This window comes from Bombyx mandarina, chromosome 18 (genome assembly GCF_030267445.1).
Source record: "Bombyx mandarina strain Sakado chromosome 18, ASM3026744v2".
Classification (NCBI taxonomy): domain Eukaryota; kingdom Metazoa; phylum Arthropoda; class Insecta; order Lepidoptera; family Bombycidae; genus Bombyx; species Bombyx mandarina.
The window spans coordinates 3,032,938-3,049,314 of NC_143224.1; the positions used below are offsets into that span (position 1 = coordinate 3,032,938).

Sequence of the window (16,377 nt, forward strand, 5' to 3'; positions counted from 1 at the left end):
GCTCGCGGCCGTCGATGACATCGCGCCATCAATTTGCCTCGGCGGCAACTCGAGGCAATGTTTTTGCTTAGATGGGTGGACTATGCACGAGCTCACAGCCCACCTGGTGCCATGTAGTTACTGGACCCCACAGACATCCACAACGCAAACGCGTCATCCACCCCGAGATACAAGTTCCAAGGTCTCAGAATAGCTATAACCGCTGCCCCACCATTCAAACCGAAATACACACTGCTTCACGGCAGAAATAGGCAGGGTGATGGTACCCGTGCGGTCGATGGCACTATACGGAGCACCCGTCTGGTGCCACGTCCTTACCCACGAGAAAGTCGCCGCGCTGCGACGCCGGCAGCGCGCGATCGCAGTCAGAGTCATTCAAGGATACCTCACAGTCTCCTACGAGGTGGCGCGTCCTAGCGCAAGTGCAGCCGGAGCACGGGGGCTCCAATCTCGGCAGTCCATGCTGGAGCCGTGGTCTCGTCGTCTGGCGGACCCGTCGGCCGGCCTCCGTACCGTCGAGGCGATCTGCCCGGTTCTCGCGGACTGGGTAGGCCGCGACCGCGGAAGACTCACCTCCGGCTACCTGTACAGACTCACAAGACATCTTACCACCAGCCACCACGCAAACTACAATTTTGCGGGTTCCACCTCTACCACACGATGTCACTCCCATACTGCGGAAGTCAACCGCGAACACTTGTCAAGCACGCACAAGCACGCACTTCACCGGAAAAACTGGCATCCGCCTGCGGGACCCGAACACCGTCGCATCGTCAGACACTAACGCACCGGACGTCTTATCTTACAGGTCACGACGACTTCAAATGTGTCAATTTTATTCCCCACGAAAACTTGCTTGCTTTCTTGTTTGCTTGCTTGTCATCATGACAGATCCATTATTGCGCTCGAACTTTCACTTGAGACTTTCACTTGCCTTAATTTCTTGCAATAGCTTGTTACGTGTCGTATTTCCGCTAGTAAATGCAATGTGATAAAGTTTCTTCGTGGCTCAGATCTTCCATCGAGGTAGCAGACGTTATTACACGACTTGCATATGCTGCATTCACGCTTTTGTGGCTTACCATTGCTTAAATTGATAAGCGTCGCAGCAAGAATTTTGCATAACGAGCGAGAAATAAGTCGCAAATGCCTCCATGTGACACTTACTTGTGAAATCCGCGACAACATGATAAGGCACCGCCTTTCAGGGCCCCACTGAAGACTACAATGAGCTATGCACCATCCAAAGTTTATTGAGGTACATATCAACCGTAGCGCACCAAGTACATGGATCGGCATCTGTCTGTTCCCGATGAATTTCTGACCCATGATCGTAGATACCGTTACTGGTATTCTGATCTGCATCATGTTTTTCCGCTGTACTTCGAACATGTTCAAACACGTCACGCCAGTGAGAGTAGAGTCCTGATCCCACTTCTGGTGTCGGAGGAGAAACGCTGCAGGAATGTTTTTAAAAAGTGTGGCGTCAGTATTGTTGACGTCACGGTCATTAAATTCTCGACGATGACTCATGTTTGGGCTTCCGAAACAAAAGTTCACGAGAAGTTTGTGCGTGGCGTATATTTCACGAGAAGCGTAACAACGTTCCAGAGAGATCCGTACTGTACTACGGCTCGGACACGAATGAATCAGCGCTTTTTTTTTTTTTTTTTCCTACCTAAGCTGATAGCCTTGAGAGGCTATGTCAGCGTAACCCTAACTTTAGTAGGTGAGCTCACGGGGCTCAACCTGACGATGTTGCTAACACGAACCCTAGCAAGAGCCGTGCTTCGCAGAATCTACCACCGGATCGGAAACGCGACCCACTGAGAAGATCCGGCGAGAAACTCAGTGGACTGTGTCTGAGAGTTAATTTACTCGTCGAGCCCTTCGTCGCAAGCGACGGGTTCGACGAGAACGGTGACCGGTGCTTGAAGTACCTAAAAGCACCGTTAGTGGATCGGGAGGATCCGAGATGACGTGTTTTGGGCGACGTCGACTGCTTTCCATTCTGTCCGCAGGATCGGGAATGTAGTTACCGGCGGCCACGATGAGAGGGTTCTCGTGTCGTGCCGCTTTATCGAAGTGGTCTCAGCGCTAGACAGCACGGCCGTATTTATAGGGCTCTGTACACGTCACTTTGACGTTTGTGTATCGTTGATATTCCGAACTATTGACCCGGATGCGACATATATTTTTTAATCTTTTACTTAATCTAAACGGGAACACATACATATCTTATTAAAGTCTTGTCCACTCTTTTTCAATAAACTGTTTATTTTTGTAATGTTTTTTTTTTTTATTTTTGCTCCGTTCAAATATTACATAAATCTTAAAGCCATATGTAAGAAGAACATTTATAGTATATTTAAGTTTATAACAAAAGCTAAGGCCAAGCAACTAGCGCAAAAGGCCTCCGAACTGTTGTGCCAAGCGAAATTTGAATTTAACTATTAAATGGAATTCTCCCTTTTTATTGAGTCATTCGCCTGGTACATACAAGTGATTTGCAGAAATCTTTATCATTTTGGCAACTTACAAAAGCCACCCCTATAGTTTTCCCCACGTGAGTCAGAACCACCCCACGTTGACTGTATATAAACAGAGGGCTTTCCCGAAAATTTCTTAGTACCATTTCAGCCGGCTTGGGGGGAGGGCGAACATCGCTTCAGAAATGGACAACTTTTTACGAGACGTTCTCGATCAGAATTTTCCGATATGAAAGAGGTAACTTTTCAAACAATTATATTAGAATTGAATATTTAAACTATACACATAATTAATAGTAGACTTTTCGTAGTGTTTTTCTGAGAATTTTGATAATTTCGTAGTGTTTTTACTCAGAGAAAATAATTGATTTACTGTGTCAGAAAGTCCGGTGGACATATTGTTTTATTATTAACGATTAAAATAATAATTTAAAGCGATTTAATTTATAATTTTATTTACAAACTTTACACGAATATTTTACAAAGTTAACTTTTCGCAAATTACGTCATCTATTTTTCTAATCATTACACTCAATATAAATTCATTTAAAACACGCTAAATAAGCAAATTTATTACCAAAACAAAATTAATTAAATGAATTTTAAAATATAGAACATTTACTTAGAAAAACAAAAGATGAAAATAATGTTTCATACGTGTTATATAATTCAGGCCAGATTCCGATAATGTGAACATTTACTTAGAAAAACAAAAGATGAAAATAATGTTTTATACACGTTATAATTCAGGCCAGATTCCGATAATGTTTTAATTGTGTTATAAAACATTTTCGAAGCGACCTAACACGATAACTAGACGTTTCTAGTTTGCCATTTATAGCGTTTAATGCGGAACAAATGTAATTTTCCGTCTAGAATTTATTATTTTTTCATAAATCACATGCAACTTCCCTCAACTGACTGATACTGTTTTATTAAGACTTCTATGTAGAATAAGTTTTTATTTGATCTAAAAAAAAATTTTTTTTTTTATTGCTTAGATGGTTGGACGAGCTCACAGCCCACCTGGTGTTAAGTGGTTACTGGAGCCCATAGACATCCACAACGTAAATGCGCCACCCACCTTGAGATATAAGTTCTAAGGTCTCAGTATAGCTACAACGGCTGCCCCACCCTTCAAACCGAAATAACTGCTTCACGGCAGAAATAGGCAGGGCGGTGGTACCCACCCGCGCAGACTCACAAGAGGTCCTACCACCAGTAATAATATTCGTTCCATTTATTGTTTATACAATGTTTAGTCGGCTTTTATTGCCAGATATAGAAAAAAGCAGTGTTAAATAGAACGTCTTATACACTTAGCATGTGTAATAAAAGTTTTTATTATATAATTTGAGTGAAACTTGATTTGAGGCATAACATTGAAGTTTCGTGGCCATTACCTGCATGTACAGACTACAGTACCTTGTACTACTACCAATAAAATAATCGGGATTAATTTAAGCATATTGTTGCTAAATCTAATTTCTGGCAACACAGAAAAAATCACAGATTCACTAAATAAATAATATAATCAACAACAAAAATAAAAAATAAATTAATCAACAACAATAAATTAGCAATGCTTTGACACGTAAAAGTTTAGTTAAATTTAGTTTACTTCTTTAATAAATTAATCAACAAATATTACCAGTGCTTTGATACGAATAAGTTTAGCTTAGTTGTTAATTTAGATTATTTCTTTAAAGAACAATAGCGGAAGTACAGCGATACGCCTGTCTTGCTGACACTTTTCACGTGTTTCCACACGAAACGACCGCGTGAGGTGAACGTTTGAATTAAAAAAAAAACGATTGACTTAACTCGTACATAAAAATAAAACTCAGATACGTTTTAACTTAAAAGTAGTTTGAATTTTGTGAGATTTTCACGAATTAAAAAGGCATCAGCCTTAAGACATTGAATTGAAAATGTTCGCTGCATTATTTGTTGAGTCACTTATCGAATCGATAGCAGATATCGTTCTAATTGAAGCCGTAAACCAAATTAAGCAAAGTATGTACTAAAGAACTCTTGCACACTTAAATATTGTATATAATTCCGATTTATTTCGAAGACTTGAACCATATACGTTCTCAATTCGTCGTCTATCAATCGTCCCAACTTGACGTTTATTTCTCTATTTAGTTTCATTTTAAGGCAAAACATGGGTAACGAGGTCAGGTCAGGCGTTCACCATAGCTTTTAGTGCCCAAGTTTCGTAAAATATCCCATTGCTGCTTTTCATTCTGCCGTACAGTTGATTTCCTTGTGATATTATTATTTTGCTTTACGTATTTCGTATGTTTTTATGACTAGTTTTTTACCACGTTGTTCTTTATGTAAGGTCGGCAATCTACGGTCGGATTAAACGAACCAATTTTAGGGTTGCCTAGTTGTGATTTTGCTTATTTCTATCTGTTAGTCTTTCAGTTTAGTCTTGTATGTGGTATTAGTCATATGTTAATATGTTTAGTAGAAGATTATAAATATTTGAAATTAGGGATGTAGTCGTTACAAAAAAACGTAAATTACGAATAGCATTGATAGTGCTTGGGAGCCTCGATTAACAATATGTGAGGTACGAAGAATAATTAAATAGTACCTACATAAGCCCATATTATTTTTGACTGGTAGTAGGACTTCTTGTGAGTCCGCACGGGTAGGTACCACCACCGTGCCTATTTCTGCCGTGAAGCAGTCATGCGTTTCGGTTTGAAGGGTAGGGTAGCCGTTGTAACTATACCGAGACCTTAAAACTTATATCTGAAGGTGGGTGGCACATTTACGTTGTAGATGTCTACGGGCTCCTGTAACCACTTAACACCAGGTGGGCTGTAAGATCGTCCAATCAACTAAGCAATAAAAAAAATAAAAAATAAAATATTAGACTTTAAAATAGTTTTAGGGTTTATATCCCCTGATGATACAGGGACGGTTAAAAAAATAATGTCCAAAAAACTGTTTTTTTTAAAGTTGAATTTAAAATGTATAGCATTAATCTGTGAATTTTTCACGACCGATAGCACATTATAAAACCTACCTAAAGGCATCGATCTACCATTGCATAATGATGCAACAAGGCGAACGGCGACAGCACTCGACTTGAGGCCGGACAGTAAATAATTCACGCTATACTTGAACCTAAATATACTTACTAGTACTTTTACTAAGGTTCTCTTGTTTGCTTGGAACGTCCTTTGATTGTGAACGAGCAGGGACTCCCGGTAACCAACTGTATCCACTTATGCCTAAATGGAGACACGCGTCGTTCGGGTGAAAACTTTGGTATTTCTTTTTATTTATTTTATTGCTTAGATGTGTGGACGAGCTCACAGCCCACCTGATGTTAAGTGGTTACTGGAGCCCATAGACATCCACAACGTAAATGCGCCACCCACCTTGAGATACAAGTTCTAAGGTCTCAAGTATAGTAACGACGGCTGCCCCACCCTTCAAACCGAAACGCATTACTGGTTCACGGCAGAAATAGGCAGAGTGGTGGTACCCACCCGCGCGGACTCACAAGAGGTCCTACCACCAGTAATTACGCAAATTATAATTTTGCGGGTTTCATTTTTATTACACGATGTTATTCCTTCACCGTGGAAGTCAATCGTGAACATTTGTTGAGTACGTATTTCATTTGAAAAATGGTACCCGCCTGCGGGATTCGAACACCGGTGCATCGCTCAACACGAATGCACCGGACGTCTTATCCGTTAGGCCACGACGACTACGAGGGGTATGAAGTCTCCCGGCATGTTGGCTTTTGATTCCTTCGCTTACACTACCGTTTCCAGAAGTAATCAAGATGATATCTGTGTCTTCATATCATCATCATACCTCCCGATATCGCAGCAATGTTCATCTCGCATTTATTATTTTGGTTTTATTTCGTTACGACATTTCGAATACTTTAGAGTTCTCTTAGTCACGGACGATCGTACCCTTAGTAAATCACAAGAATGGTTCTAATCATGTCTATGATTCGCGAAAACTGAAGAAAACAGTAAAGTTCGTCTCATTTGCATTTAACCTCTCAGACAGTGCACTACCACGGGTCGTTTTTTTTTTTTAGAGCCTTAAAACTGTGTTGTGACAAACTATTTCAGTGTCCTCCGACGTATTTGACATGTTTCTTTCTTTGCAAATGTGTAGAAAATTATTGACGGCCTGTGAAGTAGGCAGTCGCTTTTCATTCGTCTCCCTCTGTTGGTAGATCTCTTCAGACATTAAAGAGAGATGAAGGACCAATGCCCAAGTGTACACAATATTAGCGGGCTACCTCTTCAGGTCACCTCTGTCTCATTGGTCTACGGAAGGTACAAGATGCATATATTACATTGGACTTAATCCAACTAGTGCTTAGTAGAGGTCTTTTCCATTTGACTTAGGTCGCCACAGTCAACTTATCGAAGTGGTCTGGCTTCCGTCTACACGTGTAATGCAATGATAACATATTATCGGAAAATTACATTACTTTATGAAGGCACTTCGTTTAATTAACATTTTGTTCAAAATCAAACAGTATCTGTGGATGCAAGCTTTTAGTGCCAACTTTAAGTCGAGTGTCTTGCTACTGTAGTCGATCTTAAGCGTTTGTATTTAAGTCTCTCAGACTATAAGTACCCATGGCTTTGAGCCAAATTTTACTTGTTTGTTTGGAACATTAAACCTGTATAATGTATAAACGTAATGTTTTCTTCATTGTAAATGAGATTATATTCTGTGTTGCCGCGAGTCGTATGCTTTACGTTTCAGTCATCCCTGACTACGGAAAGTGTAGTGTTCGAAACATCGGAAGTAATATAAAGATAATAAAAAAAGCGTTATTAAAAGTAAAAATAGTTTTAATGTATACCGAGGAGTGAAAGGCTATTTATCTTTGTAATTTAATTATCTTTGTAATTAAAAGTCCGTTTTATTTAGATATTAGCATCAACAATTCGATGTTTTTAATTGAACTTCGATTAAGTTTAATACATTTAAATAGCTAATGAAGTTTTTTTGTTATGACATTTTTCCAAATTTTTAAAACTTTGAATGGCTCTCCTGCATAGTTGAAAAAATGTCGTTTAAAGCTAATTTTATATTTCATTCGTAAGATAAATATTATAAAGTAATATAATATCCTTAAGTACTTTATAGATAATCGAAGCGAACTTAGGCCCGGATGATGTTAAATGGTAGTGGAGCCCATAGACAAATTGGATCCCTCCATACACATTAAGATACAAGGACGAAGTACTGACTTCATTAGAATAACATCTTTTCTGTTATACCTTTCAAATGGGAAACACAACACAATAAAAAAATTCAGCACTTTCGTTCATAACATTGCTTGTTCTTTAAATAAGATTAAATAATACCTAATTCTTTGTTCCGAATAAGGTAATTAACTAATTAAGGATTTATTTCTGAATTTTTGCCATTTACTTATTAAGAATAGACGCAATAGAACATAATATGAACCCCCGGTTTTAATAATGATTTTTACCCTTATGTACGAAATATGCAGATATATAGTAACATTTTAAAACGATACAATGAATATCTATATTCATATAATTTTGTTTCTTTTCAGGATGGTCACAGCTCACAACGGAGACAATGATCACTTGAAAGAACAACAGGACTTCAGAACAACAGAACAGCAATCAGTTTAACTTTTTTTATTATTTTAAAAAAAATCTGAGCTGTAGTAGTAGCAGTGTTTGCGGTCGTTTATGCAAGTACAAGTAAAAGAATTAGTAGAGTTCCCATGATTTCTAGGATTTAAGAACATAAGCGGATGTAGAGGCGGCCAGCGCGAACTTGACTCGGCACGAGCACACATCAGAGTCGTGTGCTCGCGGCGACCACGCCAGCGTAGCTCACAGCCATGGGTGCCCACCGCCTCCACTCCGTCGTCTACCCTCTCCTCTCCCGTTCTGATTGCAGACACTGCACTAACGATGGGTCATTTCATTGTAGGCAGGGTACTATAGGGACCGTTAGGAATTTTAGAGCGAAATCAACCGCATATTAATCTCTGATGGCCTTGAATTGATTTTCTAAATCCAAAGAATAATTTTGCCTCCAGGTCCGACTCTGAACGGACAAAGATTGATCGAGTTCCGGTTCGGCCAGGAGGGCGACTCGGATCGAGGGGAGGGACTGGAGGTCGCCTCCGCCGAACTCATGGTGCGCGCCGAGACGGTGCCCCACGCGCGGCACCTGCGCTATACGCTGTGGGCCTTCACCGTCGGAGACAACGCGACTGTCGGCGCGCTCGCCGGCGCCACGAGGAGGGACGCGGCGCGCGCCTGGCAGCGGCTCGATGTGACCGCGGCTGCGCAGCGCTGGGCTGCCGCCGGGGCGCTGACGCCGCTGCGTTTGCTGTTGGACTGCAGCGGGTGCGGCGGCCGCGTGCGCCTGCGGCTGGGCGGCGGTCAGGCGGCGCGGCCCTTGCTGCGCCTTCGCCTGATGCCGCCGCCCGCTCGTCGTCGACGGGCGCTGGACTGCGATGGGTCGGAGCATGGCCGGTGTTGTCGACAGACCTACTACGTGAGCTTCCGCGCGCTCGGCTGGGACGACTGGATCGTCGCGCCAGAGGGCTACTACGCCAACTACTGTCGTGGGGCCTGCGCGCCCTTCCTCAACTACCACTCGCAAGTGGTGGAGGCGGCGCGGCTCGAGCGCGCCGCGTGCTGTGCGCCTGTGCGCTTTTCGGCGCTGTCGCTCATCTACTTCGGCGCCGACTCGAACATCATCAAACGTGACCTGCCCGAGATGGTGGTCGAGGAGTGCGACTGCCCGTAGCGGTCGCGTCCGTAGCCCGCCGCTAGCCGCGCCGCCCCGCCGCTCTCCGCCGCCGGCTCGCCCGCCGCGGCGCGCTTCTGCCGCTCTCGAATCAGATTTACTCCGAATAATATTCTCGACTTGTGTATATTTTGTTCCTCGCGTTCGAAAAACTATATCCTAAATCGAATAAATAAATCTCAGTCTACATAGGGTCGTTCGCGTAACCGTATTGCATGTTGTGTGTCGTCCAGCCACGCCTCGGGATGACGCGTCCCGCCAGTGCCTCTAACACTTAGTTCGGTCGTGTTCTAGTTGCAGTAAACAATGGACTGTCGCGCTGTTAGTTGTCGGTGCCCGGTGTCGGTGACTGAGTGCGACATGCGACCGGAGTGCGGCGCGACAGTGCGGCGTGCGATGCGAGCTCGCGAGGCCGTGTGTAGACACCCTAAATAATTTAATCCTACGCCGTTTTCTTTCACCCCGTTTGGTGATCGCTTGTAATTATTGTAAACTGTATTATAATAATTATTATAATTATATTATAATAAATCAACTTTTTCATAATGATTACTATCTCTTTCATTACAAACCTTTATCATCTATATTTAAAAAAAGGCAATTGGGTTTACTTAATATTCTCTCAGTCTCAATATTATAATCTCAAGAGGCTATTCCAAATACGCACTGTTTGTTAGGTGAACTCAGGGGCTCAAACTGGAAGAACTCGCTAACACTAGCCCTAGCACGAGCATTGCTTCGCTAAATCTACCACCAGATCGGTAAAGCAACCCACTGAGAAGATCTGGCGAGAAACTCAGTGGGCTGTGTCTATGGGCTAGGTTCCACGTAGAACTCTTGGAGTGTCTAAAAGAACCGAGTGCTCTGAGGAATTGCTTGAGATGTTTCCATCATCTCATTTTTACCATCGCACCGGAGTAGAATTCGTTCATACTACCTTTTTTTTAACGCTGGGGAATCCATTTACGGATACCTGGTCGAGGGGGGTAACAAGCCGGGCTATGTCGGACTCCGGCGCCTCCAGAGAAGAAGAGGGAGAAAAGGAATACCGGGGTCCTCCTCTTCTTCCAATTCCTGCCGGGAGACTACGCCTTGAGAAAGGCGAGCGAGGCACTGCACGGCGTCAGCCACGCAAGAGCTACCCCGCAAAACCGACTACCCACTAAACCCCATCGACCTCCACCACTCCGACTCCACGAAACTCACAGTACCGCACAGTGCGCGCCGAAGGCTCGCCATCGGGAAGATCCCGCCGGGAAGATCTCGCAGGACGTCGTCTCGGGAGACACACCGTGAGCGGTGCACAGGAGCCACCTTGCACCGCCTCACCACCGGACCGACAGCCGAGTACCGGGCACCCCGCGCACCCGACCGCCCCTACGGGAGATAAACGGGAGCTTCGCGCACGTGCTGCCTACACCACCTTCTTCGTTGAGGAGCCGAAGAGGGATCCCACTCCCTTTCGCGCTCCTCAGCCTCACGGAACGCCATGACCAGGTCGCAAAACTTGGTCATGGCCTCCCATGAATTCTGGTCCTCTCGTTCATACTACCTGGAGCCACAGTGTTCATGCACATTGCGTTTCCAGAGATCTTTTTTGCCACGTACCATTCGGCTATGGAATGAGCTCCCCTCCACAGTGTTTTCCGAGCGCTATGACATGTCCTTCTTCAAACGAGGCTTGTGGAGAGTATTAAGCAGTAGGCAGCGGCTGGGCTCTGCCCCTGGCATTGCTAAAGTCCATGGGAGACAGTAACCACTCACCATCAGGTGGGCCGTATGCTCGTCTGCCTACAAGGGCAATAAAAAAAAAAAAGGTCGTACCACTAGTATCCTACCATCACCTTTCAAATTTTGACTTTCTACCTATAGTCTAGTCCTATAATGCTCACTATTGATAGTATTTTAATATTGAACTTGCTTTGAGCCAATAAGAAGGAGGATCGATGAAAATTTTCGTAAGCTGGATAACTGCGTGATACCTATAGATAGGGTTAACGTTCTGGTCGAATTCAAATCTGACGAAGAGTTCCGACGTGGAACTTTACTTACAGATACAGCCCAGATGTATGTATGAATATATAGACAAGTTTAAAAAGTATACAAGCAGAGGCTTGATAATGCATTTTGTTTGAGCCTATAACTTAAGAGCTATTTTATGATTCTAAGGCCACCTTTGGAACTAATTAAAATAGGGTGGGAAGTTCTGTAAATAATCAATTTATATAATACTTAATGACGCTCAAATAAAAATAAAACTATTATAAATTTAATGTAACCAAATATTCACTCACCTGTTATATAAATAAGAAAACAACATTTAGAGCCCTTAATCTCTATTTAAATTAATATTTTAAGCAGTACGTATTGTTAATTGTTATAGTATACAGTACGTGGTATAGTATACATACTGGTGGTAGGACCTTGTGAGTCCGCACGAGTAGGTACCACCACCCTGCCTATTTCTACCGTGAAGCAGTAATGCGTGTCGGTTTGAAGAGCGGGGCAACCTTTGTAACCAGGTGGGTGGCGCATTAACGTAGTAGATGTCCATGCGCTCCAGTAACCACTTAACACCAGGGGGGCTGTGAGCTTATCCACGCATGTAACAATAAAAAAAATTAAAAAATACAAGTCTAAACTACTCTCTTCACTGAATGACAGGTAAGTAAGAAAAATCTTTTTAAAGAGTTTTATAGGTTTTAAACTAAAGGGTTTTCTTTACATTTATAATGATATTGGGTACTTCAAAATGAATAAACAATAAAAGGCTTAACTACGTTTTCTGTTATAAGCTTAATAAGAAAACAACATTTAAACAACTTTTAAAACTAATATAAAAAATTAAACAGTAGCTATTAATAAACTATACAAAACTAAGCTCTCTTTTTACTCAATGACAGACTTCACTCTATGACACTGAAAAAAAAACCTTTTTACAAACTAAAGAGTTTTTAAATCATAAAGGTTTTTCTTTACACATATAGTCGTATAAAATTTCTTAAATTTATTCCAATGACGAGTTAAAATTCGTATCAATAGTAGTTCCGGAGCGGTTTGCTGAAATAACAGTGCGTTCAGGATCGATGCGTGTCAATGTATCGTCCAGACGTTACGACGCCGGCCGCAAGTCGCCCCAGCGCTAACGTATGTAACTGTTTGCTTGTGTAACATTATACATTATGATATTTTTTTATACATCTATCTATATATATATAAATTAATTGCTGTTCGTTAGTCTCGCTGAAACTCGAGAACGTCTGGACAGATTTGGCTAATTTTGGTCTTGAATTATTCGTGGAAGTCCAGAGAAGGTTTAAAATGTAGATTAATATGAAAATGCTCGGAATTAAATAAAAATAACAATTTTGTTTTTCATTTCATGTGTCCTCCGTCGGACGGATTCCTTTTGTTTGTTTTAAGTTTATTTTATACAAAAGTTTAGATCTTTTATTTATAGGTTGAGGCACTACGAAGTCTGCCAGGTCAGCTAGTATTTACTAAATATTTTTCGTTTTTGTTACAAAAACGTTAACGATAAATGTGCAGACGAATTAGGAGACAAATTTAACCACCAAGCAAAAATATTTATGAGACTGTAAATTTTTATATCGATTTTAATAGTGTTACCGAGAATAATGTTTATAGGGAGCCACTCGTATTGCTAGTCAACCGAACGATTCTGAACTAAGCCCTTCAGGATTCATTTTCAAAGGCGTAGGTAACTAAAAATTGGGTTAACAATTAAATTTATTAATTACTGGTGGTAGGACCTCTTGTGAGTCCGCACGGGTAGGTACCCCACCGTGCCCATTTCTGCCGTGAAGCAGTAATTAATGCGTTTCGGTTTGAAGGGCGGGGCAGCCGTTGTAACTATACTGGAGACCTTAGAACAGATATATCGAGGTGGGTGGCGCATTTACGCCGTAAATGTCTATGGGCTCCAGTAACCAATTGACACCAGGTGGGCTGTAAGGTCGTCCACCCATCTAAGTAATAAAAAAAACGTAATTCGGCATTGTCAAAAATTATTTTAGAAATTTATTAGAGACGTGACTGAAAAAAAACGTTTTTTTAAATAAACATTTCAGAAAGCTACCTATTCCTATTTCTTGGCTATATCATACGTTATCGCGACCATCGGGCGCCCGACAGTCGGTCTGCGTTGTTGGCAAACACTGCAAGTTCGGGAGATAATGTACAGACACGCAGGCGTCGCGACGCTCCTACGCTACCAACTTATAAAAGCGATGGATGATTGATTTTATCGGTTCATCAACTACAAGCAATTTTTATTGGGTAGTTGATTGAATTTGCTTCGATTTAAATGAGTACAGAGTAGTTTCATTCCAGGTCGTGCTTAGGAAGACGACTGGTAAGAAATGAAAATAAATTGACATAATAATACTAACTAGAGGTCCCGCAGTAGTCGAAATTCGACTATAATTAATTGGAATTGTAAGTTTGTACACTATTATGATTGTATTTTATACTTCTATAATCACAAATTTCGCCAAGACTACACTATAAAAAATATTAACAAAGACAAACAATATTTAATCTATTTTCAATTTGACAACAGACGTCAAGAACAAAAGTTTGACAATAAATAGTATGCATGCGTGTGTGCGTTCAATACATGGTATGTAGTGTGTGTAATGTTTTCTTTATTGATTTAATGTATCTTTTATGCATTATTTTAAGATAATATTAGCAATGTGCACTTGTTCTCTATATTCTCTATAAGTGTGGAAAATTTCATACTCCTCCGTCCGCGCAATTTTCGTAAAAAGGGATACAAAGTTTTTGCTTCACGTATTAATATATAGATTAAATAATAATAAAAGTCGAAAATGAACGCGCGCTATGTAAAAAAATTACGAATCAGTTCATGCTTATTTTATTTGTGAAAATTCTGTATTGGATATATAAATGTACCTACTTGTGTTCGTTTTGTATGACTCATATCCATAAGACCATATCAGCGTCGCCGGGCTAGTGGGTGAGCTCGCGGGGCTCAAACCTGACGATGTTGCTAACACGAGCCCTAACAAGAGCCGTACTTCCCAGAATCTACCACCTAATCGGAAACGCGATCCACTGAGAAGATCCGACGAGAAACTCAGTGGGCTGTGTCTGTGGGTTAGTTTACTCGTCGAGCCCTTCGTCACAAGCGACGGGTTCGACGAGAACAATGACCGGTGCTTGAGGTACCTACCTTATGTCGTCGTGGCCTAACGGATAAGACGTCCGATGTATTCGTGTTGAGCGATGCACCGGTGTTCGAATCTCAGGCGGGTACCAGTAACCACTTAACACCAGGTGGGCTGTGAGCACGTCCGCTCATCTAAGCAATAAAAAAGAGCACCGTTAGTGGTTCAGAGGATCCGAGATGACGTGCGGCGCCTTACACGGATTAATCCTAACCCTTCAATGTAGGTCGTTTTATTTTATCAAAGCCACAGATTTTGAACTAGATCTCTGGCGTAACCATTACCAAATTCAAAATAACATTAAACAAACTAAGAACTAATTACGTAAGCAACATTGTTTATATGAACTCGATCATTCTCGATGCTCTAGATTAATTCAGCGATTTTAGGCTATAAATATTTACGCAGGTACCGAACTTAGATAAAGTTGGTGTGTTTCTGAAATGTTTAGTTATTAAATGCCTGTTTTAATGTAAATAAAGCCTTCACCTGTTAAACTTGATAAATATTTATTTTATCGTTTATTTTGGTTTTAGTGGGAGATTTTATGTTATTAGTGAGAACTGCGTCTGTTTATGTGCATACCTAATTAAATGTAATTTTCTGGTAGACTCTGCGAAGCACTGCTCTTGCTAGGGCTAGTGTTAGCCAATCTTCGTCATGATAATCGCCTTATCGTTGCCGCCGCTGACAACCCCCCCGAATCCTGATCATGCAGGAGCCAGTCACCGTCGACACCCTAGACACGTACTTACGGATCCATCAGCTCCAATAAAGCTTTGCATTAGACATCTTCAGCTCTAACACTAGGAGTAGGCTTCCTCCTTTTTCAGTCTTTTTCAGTAATGTGACCTTTTTTTGTAATTTGTAGCCACTTATGTCGGTCAGTGGCACAATGAAGTACGTGACTCAGTCTCATACCCAGATACTCGGACACTTGGTCACTCCATCTTTTTCGGTTTAGGGACCCCGGTAACCGTAGTCGTCGAGCTCGACAAAGAGATCGACGTGCAACCTAACCCATGCATCAGCATTCTGTGCTTTTATTAATATAAATTAATAATAAAATTTGCCTACCTATAAGAAGGTCTTTAGTTTGTGGGAATCCGTTTTGGACCAGAAATTCCATTTCATATAGATATTTAGTTCCATAACACAATGTTCGGAATTATTTCGCGCTTAAATATAATTTGGGTTTTATTGTGATACTATATATTAACAAATCGAAGACGGATCAGGCGTTAAATTTTAATAACAAAAAACTATACAAAGTTGTAGAAACCGTTAAATCTACCACAGATTATACAGTAAACAACTGTCACAGAGCGAAGGTCATTCACCTCAGTCAGACGGAATGTGCTGCATTCCGTTATTGTCCACATGTTTCCGCAGGTATCCGCAATTGAATAGCTATCTAACCTGTATCTACCCCTGGTCATAATATACATAACACATAAACCGTCAAATAGCATTTTCTCCTTTGTTTGTCAACAGATTTTTGTTATTAATAACCACTACTTTTTCTCACCTTAAGTAAGAAAAAAAGTGTCATCACCAAAATAAAAGAAAAAATATATCAAAATCTTGAACTGTTTTGTGATTATGATCGAAACTCGGTAATTTAGCAAACATTTCTTATTATTCTCTTCTCTCTTATTTATTATTCTAATCTACACCGGCATAAATAATAGGAATTTTCGTGAATATTTAAATATTTTAATGAATAACTTTTTTATTTAAAGAAAACTGTAGCGATGATGCCACAAGTCTTTTCAGATCCTTCCGCCCACTGTGTTCTGGTGGTTCATTCACCGAGGCACTGTTCTTGCTAGGGCAAAGTCCCAGGCTGAGCCCCGTGAGGCCTGTGAGCT

The 16,377-nt window shown here is 41.3% G+C and overlaps 1 protein-coding gene across 3 annotated transcripts; it reads left to right on the forward strand.

Annotated features, from left to right (window-relative positions):
- The first annotated feature begins 2,634 nt into the window (after positions 1 to 2,634).
- Positions 2,635 to 9,842, forward strand: Actbeta (inhibin subunit beta). 3 transcript variants are annotated; one of them, XM_028176169.2, is made up of 3 exons: positions 2,635 to 2,727; positions 8,077 to 8,152; positions 8,575 to 9,842. In XM_028176169.2, the coding sequence occupies exon 3, from the start codon at positions 8,673 to 8,675 to the stop codon at positions 9,291 to 9,293; it is 621 nt and encodes a 206-aa protein (XP_028031970.2). In that variant the 5' UTR covers positions 2,635 to 2,727; positions 8,077 to 8,152; positions 8,575 to 8,672; the 3' UTR covers positions 9,294 to 9,842. The 3 variants fall into 3 exon arrangements, with proteins under 3 accessions (XP_028031970.2, XP_089591051.1, XP_089591052.1); XM_089734925.1 differs by having other exon boundaries at positions 8,077 to 9,842; XM_089734926.1 differs by lacking the exon at positions 2,635 to 2,727 and adding an exon at positions 5,591 to 5,777 and having other exon boundaries at positions 8,077 to 9,842.
- The last annotated feature ends 6,535 nt before the right edge of the window (positions 9,843 to 16,377 follow it).